We start from the raw sequence: 24,923 nt of genomic DNA, 5'->3' as shown, positions 1-24,923 counted from the left end.
GCTCCAGTGCTGACCAGGGCCACCCTTGAGCTACAAGGCTCCCAGGGGGCTCAGCACTACCAGGAAACAAGGATTCACAGAACAAACTCTATGAATAGGAATGTAAGAAATAGGTACCCTGCTAGGAAACAAACGTTTCATACCCTTTGACATGCATTCCCTTAAAAATGAGCTTTCATTCCTAATTATTGAAATAAGTTCCAAAGAATCCTTTGCAAACTTAAAAACATCAGTACCTTATTTCAAGTTGTTATGTACTAAGTAACATTTTGAAAAATTAAATTCAGGCTGATCAAAAATCAGTATTGCTTGCCCCTTAGTACAAATTAACAGCATTTTTAAAGGGCTTCAGATGTGAAGTTCCTGCAAATCCCACCTCATTCAGGGTGAGCTCTGCTAGTTCCAAGAGCCAAAAGTGTTTCTAATTTTTCCTTTCCCACAGAGATTTGCAAGTAAATCTTAGGTAAGAAAATAGAAAGTAACAGGGAAAGTCAGCTTTTGAAAAAACTCAAAATCAGTATTCTTCCTATATTTTCAAAGTCTAAGGAGGGGGCTTCCCTGTTGGCGCAGTTGTTAAGAATCTGCCTGCCAATGCAGGGGACATGGGTTCGATCCCTAGGCCGGGAAGATCCCACATGCTGCGAAGCAACTAAGCCCGTGTGCCACAAGTACCGAGCCTGCCCTAAAGAGCCCGCAAGCCACAACTACTGAGCCCACGTGCCACGACTACTGAAACCTGTGCGCCTAGAGCCCGTGCTCCACAACAAGAGCAGCACCCCCTTGCCACAACTAGAGAAAGCCCCGCGCACAGCAACGACAACCCAACACAGCCAAAAATAAAAACAAACAAATAAATAAATTAAAAAAAAAAAGTCTAAGGGAGTCACAAATAATTACTGACTAAAAGGTTAAGAAAAAGAATGATTAGGGCTTCCCTGGTGGCGCAGTGGTTGAGAGTCCGCCTGCCAATGCAGGGGACAAGTGTTCGTGCCCCGGTCCGGGAAGATCCCACATGTCGCGGAGCGGCTGGGCCCGTGAGCCATGGCCACTGAGCCTCCGCGTCCGGAGCCTGTGCTCCGCAACGGGAGAGGCCGCAGCAATGAGAGGCCCATGTGCCGCAAAAAAAAAAAAAAAAGAATGATTAAATAAAATGAAATTTGACTAATGCCCACTGACCCAAAGTTTCAACCAGAGAAACTGCTGCTCTAGAGCAGGCTTCTCAGGGACTTCCCTGGTGGTCCAGTGGTTAGGACTCTGCACTTACACTGCCGGGGGCCCGGGTTCAATCCCTGGTCTGGGAACTAAGATCCCGCAAGCCTCGTAACGTAACATAAATAAAATAAAATAATAAAAATAAATAAAATAAAATAAAATCCATCTAGAGCAGGGTTCTCAGCCTCGGCACAATGGCCCTTGGGCTGCGCCATTAGACATGGGGAGCCCTGTGCACTGTGGGTGTCTGGCTGCACCCCTGGCCTCTACTCACCAGGTGCCAGTTGTATCTTTTCCCACTTCCAGTGTGACAACCACAAATGTCTCCAGAAATTACCAAGTATCCCCTGGATGGTGAAACAGTCTCTGGTTGAGAACCGCTGCTCTGCAGGCCTCATTCTGAAAATGGCCATTTACACCTTTTAACACCTCTCCCCACCAAAGCTCATGGGGCCATGTGAAGAGCTCCATAGAGAGTGTGTCCAGCTCCAGCATCAAATAAAGGTAAATTTGCCATAAATATCCATCCTTTTTTAAAAAAACTTCTAGGTGTTGTTAATCTTGTAATTTATCACACATCCACTCTGACACTAGGAAACGACCAACATCGTAGTCCCAGCCCCACTGCCAACTAATTGCTTGGATGTTAGCTACTTTCAGGGAGCTCAGGCTTCATCCGACTACCCTGTCCTTCTTTCCTCTCCTCCAGGATTCATCATTTTTCTCTCTTAGTGCCCTGAATCTAGCTAAAGAAATGACTTGAAATCTTTTGAAATTATGCTGGGAAGAAACAAAATAGAAAAGCTCTTGTCTTTGTATCCCTGGTGTACGGAACAGAGTCTAACAAATGATGTCAATAGATACTTTGCTGAATTGAAAGAATAAAATTTACTTGGAAAGTCAACATCTTAAACATTTCCATCTGGATTTACCAAAAAATGGATTTCTGAAAAGTTGAGTACATTTCAAAATTTTCAAACCGAAATGAAACTTACAAGCATTAGCCAAGACCATTACTTACAGGAATACTCTGGTGGCTGCTTTTAAAATAGGGTAATCCTACAAGGTATATAATTACTCCCTAACTTGTTTGTAAATCTAGGTAATCACATATTTTGACTTATAAAAAGCAGAGTATATGTAATTTACCAATATTTAATCAATAGTTACAACATGTCATAAACTCCATGGGAGGGAAAAAAAAGCTATAAAATTATCTTACCGTGAACTTAAAGCCTGGTTGTGATCGAATTCCAAGTTGTTTAATTTCTAGTTTGGCCAACATACAAGATAATCGAGTAGGTGCAAACAACACAGAGATGTAAATGTCTTCTTTTGGACGAATCCTGATCTCACAGTTACTGGTCAATCGCTCTTCTGAACCAAAAGTGTGCTGAAACTACAATTAAAAAAAAAATCTCTGCATTAAACAGAGCAGCAGCACAAATAAAACATACCATTAACATGAACTCCTCGAAGATTAAGAACACAAGATGGCCTACATTAAGTGTCATGTATCTAGATGTTAAGTGTTAAGTGTCCTGGATCTAGAGAGAACGTGAGACAGAACAGAGCCATGCACTCCACAAACCTGAAAGCAGTCCTGGTCTTGTCCTCTAATGAGCAGTCGTAAATGTTGGGCTGAAGATGTGGAATTATTTCTTAAAGCTAGTTTCTGAAGCCTAGAAACAATGACACAACTTAAATGTGGTTTTCCTCCATGGATATTGCTACAATCATAAAAATAAAGCCAATTAAAACTGACTGCAGTGTTTGGAGATGGACTGACTGCACAGGCCCCTTGAGCAGCCTGGAAGTGCCTCCACAGTCCCAGAACTCTACATTTGTGAGAACGTATGCTCAAGACTCACCTTATCAGAGAAGATTTTGGGTTTAGTCTCTCTCCTGTTATAGCTCCTTAGCTGCCCTTATTATTCATTCTCTATGTATAGGAATTATCTGTCTTATAAAATAGTAATCAATGAAAATTCAGATTACCAAATTCATTAAGTCATTAAAGTCAATACCATCCTCAGCTCCAAAACCTATCTTTCGTGGAAACAAGGGTCCTAAGCACATTGGTCAGATTTTTTACTTTAAGAGACTCATTTGCACAAAGTAGTCTTTTAAACAGCATACTGAACTAACCTTACTTTAAAAAAACTTACAGTGCAAGTAGAATGGATGTATGAATAGCAACTGGCTCACAGGATGAAAATCCTTCAGTCTTTGAAAATATATGAATCCTCTCTTCATTAGAGAATACAGAATACATGAATAAATCTCCATTTTACTCAAATTTTGAAGACTGGCAGTTAAATTATTTAAGCTGTGGTCTATGCCTTGTGCATTTGTGTTAAAAGGGAAAGGTTGCTGAGTTTAACCTCAGAATAAAATCAAAGACCTTTGGTTATCAGCACACCTGAGTACAATGGTTGGGAAAGACTTTCTGAAAAATATTTTTTTCATAAAAACAAAGCCAATTAAAACCAAGTACAATGTTTAAAGATGGACTGACTGCACGGGCATAGGAGCTACTGAGGAGGGCACAGTTCCTCAAACTCACGGCCATGCAGGACATTTCAGGAGCCTAGCTGAGAGGGGTCTTCACTGAGAGCTGCGTAAAGAACACGTGCCCCTTCATCAACTAGACTCTAACTCCTTAAATAGATGCAACGTCTCTGATTATTTCTTCTTCCCACCAGTCCCCAGGGCTTTCCAGAGAAGGAACCAAGACACACTTAATTGCCTAGGTTTGGTCATTAGCACAGAATTCACCAGAGCTTAAGAAAACTGAAACCTAATTTTTTTGGCTTGTATTTTAAAAATAGGTTAAAAATTTACTAAAAAATTTGTATTCATGATAGGATGAATAATGAATATGATAGTTTTATTTCAATTCTAAAAACATTAACATGGTCATCATCAACACAGGGAAGACTAGCATTATGTGATAACAGCTACAGTGTATACTCACTGTGTCCTGCCCAGGGGGACACCTCCCCACGCCAGAAACTGCTTGTTGGATAAAATCAAAGGAATATCTGAGCAGCAAGATGCAGGCATCAGAGGCTTGTTTCCTGAAGAAACTACTTCACCTTTTAACATCACTTCATACTGAGGGCCAAACGACTGCACAAATATTTTCAAGATCCTAACAAAGAAAACCATCTAAGTTCAATATTCAGAATTCAATTCTTTTGACAACTATTGTCCTATGTGCTTCCTTCGTCCAAGAGACTGAGCTGGTCGGTGCTGAGGCTACACTGCATTCTCACCCTCACAGCTTACATTCCAGAGGAGAAAACAGACAGAGAAGGAGACGGGTACATGCCACAGGCCCATGCCATGAGCACAGCGGGAGAGAAGTGTATGGGTCACGGGAGACAGGGAGGGATCTGGGAAGGGATGAGGAAAGCCTCCTGGGTGGGGGTGCTACCCCGGTGGGCAGGTGCAGGCGAGTCCTCCCGGCACAAGTGTTCGCGTCCGAGCAGCCAGCACCTCTGCACCCAGGGCCAATCAGGCGGAGGACAGTGAGGCACTCGGGGGCTCAGGAACCAGTCAGGGGGCTCGGCAATCAGGCAGGGGGCTCGGCAATCAGGCAAGGGATGGGCCACGTGCGTCTGAGGACAGCGGGCTAAGCTACATTTATCAAGCAAGTTCAAAAGCTGGTGACAAGGGTGCTCCGACCACTGTAAAGTGATATTCACTTATGATTTGGGTGCCAAAAAGTCACTGGCCTGGAAAAGATACAACTGTCAGTTGTATCTTTAACAACTGATAAGGTCAACTGAAGATTTCCTTGGTGAGAGAGAAGAAGTTAGTGAGAAACATCAAGATTGACGTGTTATTATTTACTTTTGTCAGAATATACTTGAAAATAGTGATTTCTTACTTTCTAGTCAGCTAGCTGGTTTAAAAGGAGATTTTCAGTAAGCAGAAAGATCTGAGGCTAAAGGAAAGAGGTGAAGCGGTGCTGTATAGGCGAGGTGAAGTGTGTACTCTGTCCCTCAGGCTGTGGACCGGAGCACACCTAAATAAACACAAATTCGCCATGATCAACAGTCCTACGTTACCTTTCCTCACAGGCTTTGGGATCCTTTGGAGAAAATGAAACTATAACTTCGTGCTCTTCTCCAGGTTTAAGGAATAGTTTCTCTGGATCCACTGAAAAGTGACTTCCTTGATCTGGGATCTAAGTATTTACATAATTATAAGTCAACGCTGACCTGCAGACATGGCTTTCACACACTCACGTGCCTTGTCTCTCTCACTGACCACAACTGGGTATTCTACTCCCTCCCTGCCCAGCAATGCCCCGCCATCTTACTTTCTTGGAAAGGATACATCTTTCTTCTCTTCCATAACAAACTATCCCCTGCCCCATCCCTAATTCCTGGCCACCAACACCCCCTCACTCAGCCACACAACTCAGAAATGATGTCTACACATGTGGCTCCCTCTCCTCCACCCAGCCACAGGATGACTCAGTCTTCAGGAACTAATCTAGAGCTTGGTTCTTGTACCTATTACATTAGACATCCCAGCTGAACTTCCTAACCATCTGTTTTATGCTCGTGTAACACCAGCTCTGAAAGCCCGGGCTCAGATTCTTCTGTCTGACCACCCCTGCCAATGCCCCCAGCCCTTGAACAAGGTCAACAGCAGAGCAACCTTCAGAACCCAAGGAGACACTCACAGTCTCAGCCTGAGGAAATAAGTTACAGCCTCAGACACAAATTCTTACCTTGATGTCCAAGTGGACATCAATATTCCCAGCATTTTTCAAAGGTAAGTACTGCCTTGTTGAGGAAGCCACACTGGCAAACAAGTGCATAGTCTAGAGGATGGGGTAAAACAGGCATGTTTTAAAAATGTCACACTTGGAATGAAATCAACCTGAACATAAAGTAACAGCAAAGTGAGGAGTTTAGGGTACCTGTAGGTCTCTCGGAGCGTGTATCCTGGCTATTCCTGTTCTTGCTCGAAGATTGATACTTTTAATGACTGGTGTAGGGTTTGGACTATCAACTTCTATATCAACTCTTGCCAAGAATTCTTCTGCTGAGTCTAGAATCTCTGTAAAAGGTCATTCTTTTAGTTCAGACACCAGAGTTATTTAATTCTAAATGCCACACATGGCCCAACACTATGCCATCAGGGGGCACAAAAAAATCTTAAAATGACTGTTTAAAGAACTCAGAGAGGAACAGAAATGAGTGGAGGAGAAAAAGGAAGAAAACATCTAATTGGTAGAGGAGGTAACATCAATTAACAGAAAAGACCCCAAAACGTTTTCAGTGGTACTTGCTTGGATTATCCAGAATTGGATGGGTTTGACCCAAAACAGCATGCTCTCTGCCCAGCTTGAAAACAACATAAAATATCTGACAAATTACAATAAATATTTGACAATTTACTGACAGGAGAAATAAGCCTCAACTTTGTAGTTTATTTAGCTACGGAGTAAAGAAAATCCCATAAAATGTAAACATGATACCTGAAGAAGTCATCTGTTTCTTTGGACTATGGAAAAGAACCCAAATTATCAGAAATTCTGGATCCTGTAAAATAAAAAAATATTTTCATACACAGTGAAAGAAAGTAGTTGGAAACTTAACTTCCTCCTTAATTCTAAATCAGTCCTTCAATCCCCCAGCTCACCTGTCCGTCATCGCTGGCAGGCATCAGATGGTTGATCACCGAGGGGGCGGCCAGCTGAGCAATCACATGGGCATAAGGAACAGCTTTCAGAGCTGTGTGGATGGGTTCCTTGGAAAAGGTGAAGCAGCGCCAGGCTATGGCGTTCTGTCAGAAACAGGAGAAGCCGCTTCAGTAGAGCCAATGGTGTCATGTTGGTGTGATGCTAAATTTGTTCAAAGATCCTTAACAAAAATATCTACTTTCCTAAGAGAAGTTAGCCAAGGATTCTACTAGCTGCATCTACAACTCTAAGTCAGTGTGCTCTGTAAAGGTTTCCTCCCCGAGCACAGTACTTACAGCATTAATAATGAGTCTAATTGGGATGTTGGCGTGCGTCTTGTTTACCAGCTTTAAAGGCAGAGCTTTCCAGCTTCCATAAGTCAAGTCACCAAAATCAAGAACATCTTTCTTTTCTGTTTCTACCTAAATTATGGGAAAAAAGGGATTTATAAAAACAATATATTAATAAATATCACAGCTTATGTTCACATCACTGCCCCTTCCAGCCACAAATAGTCAACATTACAGGTAAACTTACCTAAGACTCCTGGGGCTATTTTACAATTCCTATTTTCAACACAAGTAAATTATTTTTCTGAGGTAGTCCACGTACCCAAATACACTACAGAACAAAGCAACAGCTTAGCTGCGTTACTGTGAGAAGACAAACTGACAACTTTACAAAACACACAGCCTCCCTTCCACTAGCTCTACTGTTATACTACCGACTTCTCAATTCCCTCCAAAACATATGTGGGCATTTTTGGATTTAGTCCAAACTCTGACAACACTGAAAATGTTTACAATAATATCTAGGGACTTCGCTGGTGGCGCAGCGGTTAAGAATCCGCCTGCCAATGCAAGGGACACGGGTTCGAGCCCTGGTCCGGGAAGATGCCACATGCCTCGGAGCAACTAAGCCCATGTGCCACAACTACTGAGCCTGTGCTCTAGAGCCCGAGAGCCACAACTACTGAGCCTGTTGTGCCACAACTTCTGAATCCTGCACGCCTAGAGCCCGTGCTCCGCAACAAGAGAACCCATCACAATGAGAAGCCCACACACCACAACGAAGAGTAGCCCCCGCTCACTGCAACTAGAGAAAGCCTGCGCACAGCAACAAAGACCCAATGCAGCCAAAAAATAAATTAATTAATTAAAATTTTTTTAAAAAACAAACCCCAGTTATTCCGATGTGCAGCCAGGGCTGACAGCCAGTGTCCTAAAGAGGCCTGCAATCCCACAAGCATTTTGTTGCCCCAACCTGGCTAGACCCAATTTCTTTCACTTCCAGAAAATGAGCAACTGTACAAGAGGAAATTTTTCAGTGAGCAGTCTTCAGGTACAGAAAAGAGGATAATCTGAATGTGGTGTTTTCCTCCACACACATCAAACTATATGATGGAAACCAGCTGGAAAATAGGGTTTAACGTTATACTTTGCTTACAAACATCTTAGCGAGCATATCTGTGCTTCTATAAAACAAAAGAAATAATCTTAATTTTTTTGGCCTCGCTGTGCGGCTTGCCAGATCTTAGTTCCCTGACCAGGGACTGAACCCGCACCCTCGGCAGTATAAGCGCAGAGTCCTAACCACTGGACCGCCAGGGAATTCCAGAAATAATTTTAAATTTTGGAATAAGAAAATATTAAGAGTAATGTTTAGCTCAATTATAACTTTTGGCACATTCATCCACAAATTCATTTTACCCAAATTTTACTTCTAAGGTTGAACAGCCTCATTAAAATGCCAGGTATGACAAAGACCTGCTTACAAACAGTCACCTCGATCACGGGGGTCTCGGCAATGGCGGTGAGGACAACCCTGCTTGCCAGTGCTTCTGCCTGTGCCACTGTCTCTGCATCAGCTGAAAACGGCCAAGAAGCAATGCTGAATATACATCGGAAAATCCCAGGATCAGACGGTATGAAGAGCACTTTTATCTCTTCTGTGGCATGAGGTCTTATGATGACTTTATTCTTGAAAACTAAACAAGGATAAGCTGAAAGATCCACCTTAAAAGAAGAGCCACATGGTCCGTTAAGAAATAACTTCACAATGAAAATCAGGAAGAAGAACCAACTAGTTTAAGATCCCTTTTCATAGTCACTCAAACTACCAAATCTAGATATGTTAGCTCTTGAAAAATACCCAGGCCTCATAACTCATTACCTGGAAAATACAGTTAGTCAAAATTATAAGGAATTTTTTTTTTGGGCCATGTCACACAGCTTGTGGGATCTTAGTTCCCAACCAGGGACTGAACCTGGACCACAGCAGTGAAAGCACCAAGTCCTAACCACTGGACCACGAGGGAACTCCCATAAGGACTTTTGAAGATACGTTATTTTTACCTTCACTTTTTTTGAAAAGGGTGCTGAAAATGGCAGCACCTCCAGCCTTGGACATCACCCTGGGACCTGTCTCCCACCCTGGACATCACCTGGGACCTGGTCTCTGCAGCTGTGTAACGTAGGGGGTTAGACTGATCTCCAAGGTTCACTGTCAGGCCTCCAAGTCTACGATTCTGACTCACTCCAATCTCTCCCTCCTCACTGTGAACAGGGATCTTCTTTTCTACTCCCACTTCCAGAGACATCATTACTTCCTACATGCTCCTAAAAAGGCCTCCAATCTCACCACCTTTCACCCTCAACCCTTTCCTCCAACCACCTGCCTTTCCTCTACCCTCAGGATCAGAGGGGAAAAGCTGGGGAAAGGGAGAGGGAGAGAAGACAGTCTTATTTTATCAAGTAAATCAAGGTTATCACTAGGACGTAAGAGGGGAGAGTAAACCCGTCCACCAATGTTTGTCTGCAAGAAGCTGCTGACCTTCTTTCCCACTCTCCCTACTCACCAAGGCCCACAGGGTCTAGAGTCTAGAACCTCAGCAGCTTTAACTGATCATGCGAGAGACCCCTGCTCTAATGTTAAAACTGTGTTTCCAGGTATTTCAAAAGATCATGTAAGAACATGATCAGATAAATTAACTTACTAAATGAAGGCACAGGTTGCAAGAGTAACTTGTTTCTTTTTTTTTTTCCTTTGGAATAAACGACAATAACTTATACTCAATCACATTTAACAAAAACAACGAATAGAGACCAGAAACTTGGAGCTCCAGTCAGTGGTTTAAGCCGACAGCACAAAAAGCACATTTACATGATTTTATAAACAAGTAACAATGAAACATAACGGTTAATAAATAAATAGTAACACCTGATGAAATCTGAGAAACACATTCAGATTTCACTTTCACTGGAAGTACTGCAACAAAAGGGGAACCAAGAAAAAGATACGATTCCAACGATTCTGTGCAAAGTATATGGTGGTGGACATGCTCCCTGGTATAAAAGGAAGTACTAATACTAGGCAAAGGAGAGCTTCAGCATTAATTGTACTGCAATCGCTAAGTCAGAGGAGAAAGACACAGAAAGCTCACCTTTTCACCGTTGACACTAACACTGAGGACCCCGATGCTGACCTGCAGCCAGCGGTCGGCGGGATTCAGGACACTAAGGTAGGTTTGTGACGCGATGCCAATACAGCAAGCATGAGGAAACTTCAATTCCTCAGGCACTCTTACTTTCCCTGGGTAGAGTTAAAGCAGAGTCAAAATGCATACCCAACACCCCATCAAAAGCACAACTGGTTAAATGGAAATTTTTACAGAAGACGACCTGTTGACACCGAGAGCTATGGTTTTATAAAGTGCCCCAGATCTAAATAGGAGTCCCCAACACTGCATACGCCTCAGCAGAGACTGGTCACTAATTTTCTCCTGAGGCAACCAGCCCATGAGGAAAAACAATCAAAATTGATCAAACTAAAAAATTTATAGCTAATCAACTCTTAGATGTTATTGCTATCAGTAATCTCTTCCCTTTTTCTCCTATAAATATAAGCCACTGCCTAACCTAATGAGAAATGATGGAGGCTCTAACTGACTTTTAACATGATGACCAAGCTTTTCACCATTCTTATGGGGTGACTGTGGAATTTCCTTCAGAAGAAAAAGAAGGCAAAACTGATCGTGCTGCAGTGGCCATGAGCACCGTGTCAGGAAAGCACAGCACCAAGCTCTGCTCCCAAGAGTGACCATCAGCACGAGCACAGGCAGCTCAGCCACTACAGGCGGGAGCGGAAGGGTGCTGCCTCTCACTCCCACATGAGTCACCCCTGAAGACTTAAAAACTGGCAGGAGACTCCCTCCTTCAGGGGGGTGATTCTATACTAGACGTTTCCTAGTTGAACCAACAATAGAATTCCAAGTTTGGAGCACAAGAGAGAAACAGAAAGACAAAGGCAGTGGGAGTTTTACCCGCGTTAAGTTTTTATGTTTTTCTAAGGCCACTCAGGGACCCTTGCACAGAAATACGTTATGGTCTGTGTTCCAAATTCAGGATAAAGAGAAAAGTTTACAAGAAATTCAGGCTAATCAGTATCTCCTTAAAACAAACTAGTTTTATGGTCCCAATTGAGAAAATTCAGTTTTTAAATAGCAGCAACCAACAAGCAGTAGCAGAGAAGAAAGCATCTTACCAAATCCTGACATCACTCCTGAATCCCATGGATCAATTCCACAGTTTGGACCAAGAGACTGCACAGTAAAAGGTTTGGCTGTACTTAGAAGACTCTGATTGAAGGCGTTAGAATACGGGTTACAAAGGGAAGAGGCAGCCAACAACTCCGAGCTGATGTTCTGTCCAAGACAAAAGCCCATGGCCACAGAGTTCTGGACGTGCTCTGCTGTGACGACAGCAGGATGACAGTTTCCCGGGAGCCCACAGGCTGTGGCGCCGCCGGCCTGGCACCGAGGCAGTGCTCCTGAGCTCAGCTGGGCACAGGGAGCCATTGGGAGGGGACGGCGTGCTGAGAGCGCGGGGCCCGAGGTGAGCACGTGCTGCCTTGAGGGAGCAGGGCCGCAGTCCTCGGTGCTGGGGAAGGTCTGGGGAGGGCCCTGGCCAACGAACGCACTGTCAGCAGCAGACGTGTCTACAGGAGTCACACGTCCACTGTCGGGCACAGGCCCCTGGCGGGACACGGGGAGGCGCGGCGTGGCTGGCAGGGCCCACTGGCCAAGGCCCAACTCCCTTGGCAGAGCCAGGCTGACCTGGTCCAGTTCACTGGGATTTGAGGTCACACCTGCCACAGTGGTTTCTGACAGATCTTCGCTTTTGGAGGAAAGCTCTCTTCTCGATCTAAAGTTCGGTTTTACATCTTCAAGTTCACTACTCAGAGAAGCAGTTTCAGTTTCTTTTTCTGTGTCCAAGTTCTTCTGGATAATATACGGTAACGCTCCTTTTCCTCTACTTTGAAATGGACTTTTTTCTCTCAACTTATCCGGAGCCTGCTCCTGAGATGGAACTGGACTGGCCTGAATAATTGTGGTGCTCAACGTACTGGGGACATCACTCTGTGTGACAAAAAATGTTTAGAAATTATCCACAGATAAAGTGAGTACTACAAATGCAAACCATGCTGATATACTCTCAAAGAATAGAGATCTACATGATGTTACCTCTCTGAAAAAAGGACGGCTTATACAAAGTACTTCAGTGGCTGTGAAATGCAGGATTAAAAGTTAGAAAATCTGCATTCATTGTTCTTCCTAATTTACAGGACAAGAAACGAGTGGTTTTGTTTAGTAACTTAGTGGGTAGGTTTAGGCACAGCTTAGCGGAGGAGGCCTGCACTGCACACCGCAAGTCATACGCAGCTCATTACAAACTGAACACTGTCACGTTCACGAAACACACCTAGGTAGTAAAATTCTAGCTTCTCCCACACAAATCTCTCAGACCTCTCTGCTTCCCTCCCACCCCCATGGCCATGACCCTGGCCTGAGCCTGTGCTGCCCCTCGCCTGACAACTCCGGCCGTCTGGTGTCAAATCCTCCTGGTTCTAACCTCACCCCTCAGTGCCTCCTCCACTGCAAGGAGCTTTCAAAACAACACAGAGCAGGTCTGTGTCCTACTTAAGAGCCTTCAAACTCCCAAATGTTACATCCACGATGTCGTGGTCTGGCCTCCCCTCCTCCATGTAGATGATTCACCGAAGCCATTCCAAACTTCTTGGGGGCTCTCAAATGCAGCGTGTTTTGCAATTCCCTGCCTCCCCCATGCCTGATTCCAGACAGTCCTCCCACCAAGCTTCACTGGACTCGCCACCTGGTCAGATTATCAGTCGCCTCCTGAATCTCTCACAGTGCATTTCACTACACGGCATGTCTTGCACGGCCTCCACCAGACTGAGAGCTTTTTGATGGCAGATGCTAAAATATTTGTACTTGTAGTGCCTACCCAGCACGAGCAAAACACACACACACACTTATTTTAAAGTTAAAAGAGCAACAGAAATTAGGCCTGAACTCAAGTCTGAGTCCTACATCAGTAAGACTTCAGCTCCAGAAGTAAAGAAATAACAAAAGTGCTCCCACCTGGTGGTCCTTAAGGCCACGATCTGAGGCCGTGGCGGGACAGGTGCTCTCTCGTTCAGACATGTAAGTCAGCCTGCTGATGCTGGCCTGTGGACTCGTCAGCTGGGATGACTCCCTCTCACAGGGGTGCTTTTGCAGGTGAGCTGCTGAACTGAAAGACTCCAGGGCACACCTGGAAGAGAGAACACCTGTGCCTGGACTTGTCCATCCCTTCACTTAACATCGTCTACACTGGCAGAAAGCCCTTCCTGCTTGCCTACAACCCTGTCAACCTGCACTACCGTCTGTCCCAGCTGCCATATACAACTCAACCCTAGACTCAATTCTTTTCACCCTTAATTATCTAAAACTGTAAATCATAGTCCTACTGAATGAAGTATCTGGTAAGCTACTGAGAAAGAAAAATGTTGTGGCAGTTTCATTAATAAATTTCATATACAGTCACATAACATTGTTAGCTGTTCATTCAGCAAAAGTTTACTGAATACCTGATATAGAGCAATGAGCAGAGCACTCGCCAATTCCTGCCCTCAAAGAGCAAAGATGGGGCTTCCCTGGTGGCACAGTGGCTGAGGGTCCACCTGCCGATGCAGGGGACACCGGTTCGTGCCCCGGTCCGGGAAGATCCCACATGCCACGGAGCGGCTAGGCCCGTGAGCCATGGCCGCTGAGCCTGTGCATCTGGAGCCTGTGCTCCACAACAGGAGAGGCCACAACAGTGAGAGGCCCATGTACCGCAAAAATAAATAAAGATCTTTGATACAGATTGTTAAAAAAAAAAAAAAAAGAGCAAAGATGAAAACAATCAAAGAGATGGGAAGAGCCACACCACGGGCAGGAATAGTAGCAGTGCAACTCTCGGCTGAGCTATCAAGCATGCATAGCAAAAGCCCCTTGACTCAGGTGTTATACATCTAGAGATTAATCCTAAGAAAAAAATTAGTGCTAATTATAAAGATTCGCTAAAAGGATACATCATATATCACTATCAATAAAACGTAGGCAATCTTAAACGTCATGCAGGAGAAAGGAGGCTATTGAAATTATGGCACAGACACACAATAAAACACTATGTAGCTGTTTTAAATCATGCTGTTGACTACTAACCATTGACTCAGAAAGATGTTCAGAATATATTAAGTAAAAAAAAAGTTATAAAGCAATAAATAATAAGCTCCTGCATCTATTTAATACATGTGCCATATTCTGTCAGGTAGTCCCCAGCACAGGGCCAGGCCAGCCCAACAGAGGAGAGGGCCAAGCTGCCCCTCAAGGCAGAGTGCAAAATCACACTGGGTGGGAAACACCGTCACAGCCGCCTCTGGAAACAGCTGCCGCATCCCCTGAATACTCTGCCATTTAGTTTCAAGTCAGCCCTTAATCTGACTGAATTTTACCCATCATTTTTGTGCACAAAGTTCAGAATACTCAGGTGGCCAGCGGACACAGAGAGAAAATCCTGTTTTGAATTCTGGATTTTTAAAAGGACCAAATCAAGACAGCCCTGACACAATACTAGTTAGTGAACCTCTAACCAATGGAGACAAAATATTAACCAAATTGCTTCAGGTCCTCTTTAGTCACTGAATAACATGCACCTGCGTGGGTTCTGTATGCACATGCGCACACACACATGCACACACATACTCACACAGACACCATGGGGCAGCAGGAAAAGAGTTCTGGGTACTGGGGTACGTGCTGAGTCTAGCTCCTTTGGTCGAAATGAACGAATGCATTTAGGTTGTATTACTTCAAGCAATGAGAAGTGAACTGTAAGAACACACAAACAAAAGAAGAGAAATTTCAGTCCGGATGTCAGACTCCAAATGAAGCCAAAAACTGCCAAGGTGCCAGCCACACAGAACCTCAAGGCAATTCTGGAATTAGAAGCTCTAAATCAGCACTACGGACCTGCTGGAAGCTGGCTGGACGCTGGAAGACCAGCCAGCAGGAAAACTGGTGAGCAGCAAACTCAGTAGATAAAGGGCTCTCACCAGAAAGATGTGGCCACTCAACAGATCAACATTCTGACCAACATTTCACCGTGAATATTAAGAAACTTAATGAGTATGGGACTTCCCTGGTGGCACAGTCGTTAAGACTCCACACTCCCAGTGCAGGGGGCCCAGGTTCGATCCCTGGTCAGGGAACTACATCCCACATGCTGCAAGTAAGAGCTCGCATGTCACAACTAAGGAGCCCACCTGCCGCAACTAAGACCCGGCAGAATCAAATAAATAAATAAATATTTTTAAAAATTACATAAAAAACTTAATGAACTGGAAAAACCTGAAAAAAACCCATGAAACTCATTTTACCATAATACAAAAGTACAAGAAGGATTTCAATAAAAAGAAATGAATACAAAATGAATGTCCACATTGGAAGCCATGAAAGCATAGCTGATGCTACAGAAAATCAGTGATATAAAGGATAAACACTTGAACAGCTCGGCTACCCCGCAACACAGGGAGAACACATAAAGAAACGAAGATGAGGGACTTCCCTGGTGGTCCAGTGGTAAAGAATCCGCCTTCCAATGCAGGGGATGTGGGTTCGATCCCTGGTCGGGGAACCAAGATTTCACATGCCTCAGGGCAACTAAGCCTGTGCGCCACAACTATTGAGCCTGTGTGCCTCAACCAGACAGCCCATGTGCCGCAAACTACAGAGCCCATGCGAGCCCGCGCGAGACAACTAGAGTGAGAAAAGCTGCCCGCCACAACTAGAGAGAAGCCCGTACGCCGCAACAAAGAGCCTGCACGGTAAAACAAAAGATCCTGCGTGCCGCAACGAAGACCCAACTCAGCCAGAAAATAAAATAATAAAAAAATTTAAACAAACAGACCAAAAAAAAAAAAAAAAAAGCACAAAGATGAGGAAAAAGAAAACAGGCATGGATGCCCAGAGAGGCAGTACCAGCTGCTGGGTGCAGGAGGAGGAGGGAGTCACAGGCAACAGGAAACAAAGTCTCCTCAGTGGAAGAGAGAACTGTGCGCAGGAAAATCAGCCACAAGACACCAGCATGTTCATTTAAGCTGATGAGAAAAAAAGGAGATGAGCGAAAGCAGGAAGATAAAATGGAGCTGGATGCTCGGCCTCGGCAGGAACGCCTATCATGCAGCAGGAGAAGGGACAGGAGAACGAACCTCAGAATCTGCTGGTGTCCAGTTTCTTTCCCCCTAAGGCTGCAGTCTGGCCGTGGCTGAGAGGTGGGGGTGTGGGTGCAGGTGGCTGACCCGTAGGAAGAAGGAAGCCCACCAACAGTCACTTTAGAAAGGTCAACGTGACGCTCTCATTCAAAATATCTGACCAAGTTCATGAGAAAGTTCAGTATCCCCCTAAGATATGTTTCCTACACTTAATGAATAAGTGTATTTTCTTAGGGGCAAAAGAAAAAACAGGTGGGTCCAAAACTGAGACCATCCAGCCCAGCATTCTGTCTCTGATCATGCAGTAAAGGGCAGGTGAAGGAAAAAAAATCATAACAATATGTCTTTATAGAGCACTTACAGTTGTTATTAAATGCCTTCATATACAATTTTTTAAAATGTCAAGATCATAGAAAACAAGATGAAACTGGAAAGTACACGGGGGTTAAGAAACAAAAAAGAAAATACTACAAGGAATCTAGAAATCAGAAATGTGAAATGCAAACAAAATGAAAAAGTAAGAAAGAGGCAGGTCACTGTGGTGATGGCAAAGTTCTATGTCTCTGATTGTGGAGGTGGTTACACACATTCACACCTGTGATAAAATGACACAATTCTACCCACTTGCCCTGCCCAGGACAAGTGATTGCACAAGTGGTGATTCTGTGCAGCATCTGGGGGAGCTGGGGAGGGACATGGGGTCTCTCTATACTATCTTTGCAACTTCCCGTGGATCTACAATTATTCTAAAATAAGTTCTTAAAGAAAGGATTACAAACAAAATAAATGCAGATCCCACATATGCAAGACTAGAGTTCCTGGGGTCAGGACCAATATCTTAATAAGTAACTTAAAAAAAAAACCTTTCCTAAATAAAAGAATGCTTGACTCCACATACTGAAAGGGTGCTGTGTGACAGGGCAAGGTGGCCATGAGGTCAACATAGAGACATAGCCTAACAAGATTACTAGACTTGAAAGATCTTATTAGACTTGAAAGCATCTTTGGCATAAAGCTTACAAAAAGATCAAGTCAATTCTGAGGCAAAAACTGTTGCCATACAGAAAGTTTATTTTATTAAATCTATGGATTTTTTCTTTTATGGCTTTATAAAAGATCTTTTATATGTTCCTCTATGGAAAGATTTTAATAAGCAGAAAATTTTACCTAAGCAGTGAAATTATCATAAATGTTCAATAGTTTGAAACAAATTGAAATTATATTTGATATCCAAGTTACCTATTATGTGTTTCCCAAGATGCTCCTGGATTTTGCATATTCATCAGAAATGGTGTGGGTAAGCTAGAGCTAAGTATCCGGGAGAGCAAAACATACAAGAAAGGAAAAAACCTTCTAAAGACTAGGAACTGTATAACTCATGTCACAAACAAAGGGCTACCCACTTTCCCTAATACGTCAAGGGCTCCGAGAAATGGAGACAAAAGAGACTAACAGTTCATGAGAAAAATGGGCAACAAACATGAATAGATATATGATACAAAAGGAAATATAAAGGAAAAGATGCTCATCATCACTCATGATTTAAAGTTATACTGAAATAGTTTTTTTCACCTATCAGACTGTCAACAAAAAGTTTGATAAACATTCTGTTGGTGAGGTTGTGGGAAACAAGCTCTTTCCTAAACTGTTGGTGGAAAATTAAACTAACACAACCTCTACAGAGGGTTGTACTAATTTAAATAGGAACGTGAATGCATATACTCTTTGACCCAACAATCTCATTTCCAAGAATTTATCCTGTAATACATCTGCATGCGTGCAAAGTAATACAGATAAGGCTGGGATAAGTAACCTTGTGTAGCAAAACATAAGAAGTGTGTAAAGGACCCTCTATTGACTATAAAGAGGGATGAAAATAAGAATATACACTCATATCTGTGTATGTGCACAAAGACCAGAAGGAAACCTAAGAAACCAGCAATAGCAGCTCCTGGTTAGAGGACTGGAGAACGAGGCAGACAATGAGCTTAATGGAGGGAAACACACACACGTGCACATTTATACACAAATACACAAACACATCTGATGAAGCATTACATTCACACTGTTCAAAGTTCTATGGACACACACATATACCTGTATATGTGTAAACTTTTGAAACAATGTTGACTTAAGGCATTTTTGAAAAATTAAAAAGATCTTATAACTTGAAGCTTAAGTTACCCTACAGGTTGTGCTAAAACATGTAAAATATTAGGATTCTTATCCTAACCTTTGAAAAAGCACTTATCAATCTCATTAGTATTAAAAACACAAATAATACTGTAAGATAAAAAAAAATCCAAAATTAAAAGTTATTTAAAATGCTGATAAGAAAACAGCAGAATGCACACCTTCAACAAACACAGATGGTAAGAGTGCAAGTCTTTAAGACTCTTTTAGAAAATAGTTTGCTAATCCAGAGAGCCTGAAAATATTCTTATCCCTGATTTGGTAATTTCACTTCTGAGGAAATCAGTTAAAACACAGGAAAAATTTTATAAGCAAAGTTGTTCATCTCAGTATCATTAAAATGGCAAACAAACAAAAAAGGTAAAATATAGTATCACCAGTATCGACCAGAAGCACCAAATAAAATGTGACAGATTCATTATGCAGTCTATAACATTAATTTTCTTTTAAATGTAGGAATTATTTTAATAAGTGAAAAAAGCAGGGTATGAAAATTTGCAAAGAAAAATATCTTGAAAGAAATTCACAAAATATTTATAACAGTTACTTCTGAGAGACGAAGCTATAGATAACTAATTTTCTTTACACTTTGTTCCAATTTTCCTACACTGAGCATGTATTTTATTACTTAAAAAAAAAAAAAAAGGTTAAGCACCTACCCTGATAAACTATTTCCAGAAATCTCACTAGGAGAAGAATGACTCAGTGGAGAAGTGGAAGGTCGGAAGCTATCCTGGTCATCCTCCGAGCCACGTCCACCACACTCAGGAGAGGGATTTTTCAAATCTACCAGAAAGGTGTATTTTCCAATGAGAACAGAAAAAAAAAACACTCTGTGTAATTTTTTGAATGTGACCAATTACTCTGACACTTACCAACACTTTTAGGTGAGATTATGGAATGGTTTTCAAAAGTCACATGCTTTTCACTGTTACTTGTCTCACTAACATACTCATTTTGCCTCTGATATTTTCTACTATTCTGTGTGTCTTCATGCTCTTCTGACAGCCAGAGGGATACTACCCTGGGGTTCCTGACTAATGAGCTATCAAGGGCTGGAATGGATACGGAGGCAGCTTTTTCACCATCACCAGAATCTGGTGATTTATGGTCAATGGAATGTGTCTTCACATCAACCCCTGCACCCTCTCTCTCTCCCATATTTGTAAGAACTGAATTTGAAGAGTTTATCGTTCTCAGTGATGCCTGGTCCACGCTCTCTCCACTTTCACCATAAAAACCAGCTGCTGTGTCTTCTTCTGGCTCCCTTACACTTACGCTAGTAGCACCCAGGTCCACTGCATGGATGTCATGTGTAGTCCGTTCTTTGGACAAAGATAAATCCCAAGCATCAGACACACCAGCTCTTGAAAAGTTGTCCATTCCACTTTCATATCTACTAATTTCTGTTTTTTTAAGGTATTTCTCCATATCAAATGCGTTGGATCCATTACTTTTTTCCAGCTCATTAGGTAAGAAATGAGACACAGCCGAACAGTGCTTTTGTTTACCATCGTCCTGAGAAGTCTTCTCTCGGGTTTTATTTGAAAGTGCCTTGATCATGGCAGCGAGCTGGGAGGGGTCAGCGTTCACTGATGCATCTGCGATGGCAGAAGCAATGGTGCTTATCCTCAGCACAGAATCACCACCGCTAGGCAGTTCGCCTGTGCGTCTCTGGGGTTTGCTGTTGATGAGGAAAGTGTCCTAGAAATGAGAAAGTTCACATCAGTTCCATGGACAAGCACATATTAGTTTAAGCTTTATTTGTAAGTGCTACATAAGATCTGACGGCAACAAGAAATTAATGGTATACCAGTTGAACCTCCTAATGAAAAAAGACAGCTGCTATCAACTTGATTTGTAGAGTACTCGGTCACTTACAAAGTCGGTTCATCAGTTGTTCAAAAAAAACCCTTCAGGAGTTAAAGAAATGCTAAAACTGAATCAGAAAATAATTTAAAACCAAAAAATTGAAATACTGAAATTGAGAAGCCATTGAGCCACAGTGACTGCAATTATGATTATTGGTAATCTCATTCAATTGTTAGATTTATAAGCAAGACATAAATAGAAACCAGGGGTAAAATAATGAAATGGAACCAACAGCAAAGCAATATTAAAAAATGCAAATTAAGACTTCTGCCTCTAGTAATAGCAGACTAAGTGATGCAAACCAACTCTTGCTGACAGCAATTAGACAGCATATCCTAAAACATCTCTTAGAAGGCGCTGGAGAGCCAAAAAAGGAATAAAAAACTATGGGGCCAAAATCCAAGAGAAGAGAGCATCCCATAGAGGTGAGCCCAGTCCCAGCGATGCTCCACCCCAGGGTAGCTGCTTTAGGAAGAGGCTACTGCTAAGACATCAGGAAGCTTAAGAAGCTAAGAAAATCTTTTTTGAAACGATAATTTTTTAAAAAGAAGCTAAGAAAAGCTGCTCTATGGGAGTAAGGGTACAAAAATCAGGTTCAGAGTTTGCCAGTGATGAGGGGAAGGCGGTGACCATGGTAAACATCCATGCTTTAGGACGAGACCACAGAGGGCTACTCCCTAGGAGTAAAGGTGGCCCTCAGGGGGACTGGAGGCCAAGCTCCAATCAGCTCAATCCCAATAACTGAATTAAAGCAACCTGAGACTGCTACTGTTCCTCGCTCAGAAGCAGCCAAAAATCCTGCCTGGAAGATCTCCCATGGCCTCAAATATTTCAGCAACTTTTCCTGTAAAAGTCCACTCCTCTATCAAGGAACGACACACAATGTTCCAAGGTAATGTGGCCCACATCACAGAAAAACACAACTGTGGGGCTTGCAGACAGTGGATTATCAGAGTCTAAAACACATCTAAATCTAAAACATACTTAAGGAATTAAAAACAACATTAAGAACTCAACGGAAGACTAGAAATTATCAAGAAAGAACTAAATGTAAATTCTATAATTAAAAAATACAATGAAAAATTAAGAATCCAATGGACAGGGGGTTCCCTGGTGGCACAGTGGTTAAGAATCCATCTGCCAATGCAGGGAACACGGGTTAGAGCCCTGGTCTGGGAAGATCCCACATGCTGCGGAGCAACTAAGCCCATGCGCCACAAGTACTGAGCCTGCACTCTAGAGCCCATGCTCTAGAGCCCCCGAGCCACAACTACTGAGCCCACGTGTCACAACTACTGAAGCCCGCGTGCTTAGAGCCCATGCTCTGCAACAAGAGAAGCCACCACAAGGAGAAGCCCGCACACAACAAAGAGTAATCCCTGCTCAACGCAACCAGAGAAAGCCAGCGTGCAGCAACGAAGAACCAACACAGCCAAAAATAATTAATTAATTTAAAAAAATTAGTATGTCTTACAAAAACCTTCCAGAAAATAAGAAAAATGAGACCAGCAAAACCTTGGTACCAAAACCAAACAAGGACATGGTAAGAAAGAGCATCAACTCACTTGTAAACACATATGCAAAATTCTAAATAAATTATTATCAAACTGAATCCAACCATCTATAAAAATGATAATGTATCATGACCCAAGTGGAGAAGAGCAGCTTTAATATTCAAAACCATGTCATGTAACTCACCACATCACCAAAAGAAAACTCATGTTCACCTAGATAGATGCAAAACAGCACTGGACAAAATTCAACCTCCTTATCAATTAAAATAAAACTAGCAAACAAATATTAGAAGGGAATTTAAAAAACCTGATGATAAATAAAAACCTAGAGCATCCATCAAATTTAAAGACAAAATACTATTGAAAATTTTCCCTCTGAGTCAGGGAAACCCAACATCACCACTTCTATTCACTGTTCTAAGATGCAGTCAAGTAAGGCCAGACAAAGAAATGAAGGTATAAAAATTAGAAAGGAACAAAACTGTTGGTATTCTCAGATAATGTAAGTGCATATACAGAAAAATCCAAAGAATCCATAAATAAAAATGAATTTAGCACGCTTGCTGGATATAAGGTAAGTATATTAAAAAACATGTATTTCTGTTTAGCCACAACAAAGGGAAAATTAAGTTCAGAAAGATAATATTAAAACACCACTTCAAACAATTCAGAAAGAAATCTAACAAATGATGTGTTAAAATCTCTGCACAAAAAAAGCCCCATAAAATACTGAGAGGAGGGCTTCCCTGGTGGCGCAGTGGCTGAGAGTCCGCCTGCCGATGCAGGGGACACGGGTTCGTGCCCCGGTCCAGGAAGATCTCACATGCCACGGAGCGGCTAGGCCAGTGAGCCATGGCTGCTGAGCCTGCGTGTCCGGAGCCTGTGCTCCGCAATGGGAGAGGCCACAACAGTGAGAGGCCCGCGTACCTCAAAAAAAAAAAAAAAAAAAAAATACAGAGAGGAATTAGAACTTAAATGGAGGGACCTGTAATCTTCTTGGATTAGAAGATTCAATATTACAAAGATGTCAGTTTCACCGTTCTACAGATTAAACACAATCCCAACTTAAAGCTCAGCAGGGTTGCTAGTTGGTTGTGAAAGGTGACAATCTGACTTCAAAATATATATGGGAATGTAAAGAACAAGAACAGCCAAGATACTTTTAAAGAAAAATAAGAGGGGAAGACTTATTCTGCTAGATATCAAGACCTACTATAAAACTACACTATTTTAACAGTGTCATATTGACATAAGACAGATCCCAAATATCCATCAACAGTAGGGTGAATATATCAATGACAGAATATTCGTAATAGAATACAATACAGCAATGAAAATTAACTATTATACTTATCACAGTTGCATCTTGCAAACCTAAGTGGAAAAAAACGAAGACAAATATATGCTACTGGGACTTCCCTGGTGGCACAGTGATTAAGAATCTGCCTGCCAATGCAGGGGACACAGGTTCAATCCCTGGTCTGGGAAGATCCCACATGCCACGGAGCAACTAAGCCTGTGTGCCACAACTACTGAGCCTGCGCTCTAGAGCCCACAAGCCACAACTACTGAAGCCCACGTGCCTAGAACCTGTGCTCCACAACAAGAGAAGCCACCACAATGCAATGAGGAGCCCACGCACCGCAACAAAGAGTAGCCCCCGCTCACCACAATGAAGAGTGGCCCCCACTCGCTGCAACTACAGAAAAGCCCGCACGCAGCAACAAAGACCCAACGCAGCCAAAAATAAACAAATAAATAAATTTATATTTAAAAAATATATATATATGCTACTACATGATTTCTTGTATATAAAGTTCACAAACGGGTGAAACTGATACAGTGTCATAGGTCAGACAGGAGGAAGTAGTGTTCAGGAGGAACAAAAAAATGGCTCCTGGGCTGTGGGCAATGCTCTCTTTCCTGACCTGGGGTGTACATGGGTGTATAAGCTGTGATAACTCACTGACTGTAAGTTTGTTTTATAAACTCTTCGTACATTTATTGTACACTGATAATATTTAAAGGATACTTGTAATAAAATTGAGTAAGAAAAATGTTATGCATTTTTTACATGTGACTTTATCTTGATCTTGTATGAGAATTATGACAGCGAGGTTTTAGCTTTCCTTCATGAAAGGCTTAAAATACCTCTGTTTTCCCTTTATTGGCAGTTAATGTCACATCATTTTCATCCACTTGTGAAATACTCTCCAGTTCTTCAGCCTGAAGTGTAACTGATCCTTCACTTAGCTGTGCCTTTAAATCTCCTGTAGAAAATATGTAATATTCAACTTACATCTATATACTATCTCACAGAAACAATCCGTGGGATAAGGACCACTAAATATCCCAACCCCCCCACCCCCCACTGGAATATAGGCTCTTTAAGGACTAAAGCACATTTTATACAATTTCACGATACAATGCACGAGGCATTATACTAGCAAAAAGTAGCTGCTTGATAATTGTTATGTTAACCAAGAAAGTCTGATTTTAAATATTCATCACAATATTTATCATATTTATACTATCACAGTCCAAATCTGAGAACTTCTCTTTAAAAGTCCACCTAAATAATAAATATAATAGCTAAAATTCATTAACTCAGCAGTTTAATAGGCCAAAGTTAACCCAACCACTTGAACAGATTGTATTTCATTTACTTTTGTTTTTACAAAAGGATTTAGGTGAATTTTGGCTGACTTGTTTCTACTTTAGATTGAAAAGGCAATGTGAAGTTATATAAAAATCAAATCTGTAACTAATACTCAAAAAATTCAAAGTGGTATATACATTACTTTCTTCCACATAAAGAACATGATCACACAACC

General features: G+C 42.2%; 1 protein-coding gene and 1 non-coding gene across 6 annotated transcripts in view; one reads left to right on the top strand and one right to left on the bottom strand.

The window, feature by feature from the left end:
* Positions 1 to 24,923, bottom strand: part of CEP192 (centrosomal protein 192) — a 97,146-nt gene that overhangs the window by 33,114 nt on the left and 39,109 nt on the right. For all 5 annotated transcript variants that reach the window (XM_067699817.1, XM_067699819.1, XM_067699818.1 and 2 more), the window contains exons 14-29: positions 24,241 to 24,359; positions 19,579 to 20,407; positions 19,363 to 19,489; positions 13,356 to 13,527; positions 11,459 to 12,332; positions 10,359 to 10,507; positions 8,701 to 8,931; positions 7,213 to 7,338; positions 6,877 to 7,020; positions 6,713 to 6,776; positions 6,152 to 6,291; positions 5,960 to 6,052; positions 5,289 to 5,407; positions 4,190 to 4,366; positions 2,804 to 2,894; positions 2,435 to 2,611 (exon numbers count right to left, since the gene is read on the bottom strand). In XM_067699817.1, coding sequence (XP_067555918.1) covers positions 2,435 to 2,611; positions 2,804 to 2,894; positions 4,190 to 4,366; positions 5,289 to 5,407; positions 5,960 to 6,052; positions 6,152 to 6,291; positions 6,713 to 6,776; positions 6,877 to 7,020; positions 7,213 to 7,338; positions 8,701 to 8,931; positions 10,359 to 10,507; positions 11,459 to 12,332; positions 13,356 to 13,527; positions 19,363 to 19,489; positions 19,579 to 20,407; positions 24,241 to 24,359 — 3,632 coding nt within the window. The remainder of the gene's footprint in view (positions 1 to 2,434; positions 2,612 to 2,803; positions 2,895 to 4,189; positions 4,367 to 5,288; positions 5,408 to 5,959; positions 6,053 to 6,151; positions 6,292 to 6,712; positions 6,777 to 6,876; positions 7,021 to 7,212; positions 7,339 to 8,700; positions 8,932 to 10,358; positions 10,508 to 11,458; positions 12,333 to 13,355; positions 13,528 to 19,362; positions 19,490 to 19,578; positions 20,408 to 24,240; positions 24,360 to 24,923) is intronic.
* Positions 1,229 to 1,301, top strand: TRNAV-UAC (transfer RNA valine (anticodon UAC)). Its single transcript has one exon. It is a non-coding gene; the product is annotated as a tRNA-Val (tRNA).

The sequence above is a fragment of the Pseudorca crassidens genome, chromosome 12, assembly GCF_039906515.1.
Source record: "Pseudorca crassidens isolate mPseCra1 chromosome 12, mPseCra1.hap1, whole genome shotgun sequence".
Classification (NCBI taxonomy): domain Eukaryota; kingdom Metazoa; phylum Chordata; class Mammalia; order Artiodactyla; family Delphinidae; genus Pseudorca; species Pseudorca crassidens.
Note: the sequence above shows the minus strand (reverse complement) of the source record. Positions and strands in the feature narration are given on the sequence as shown.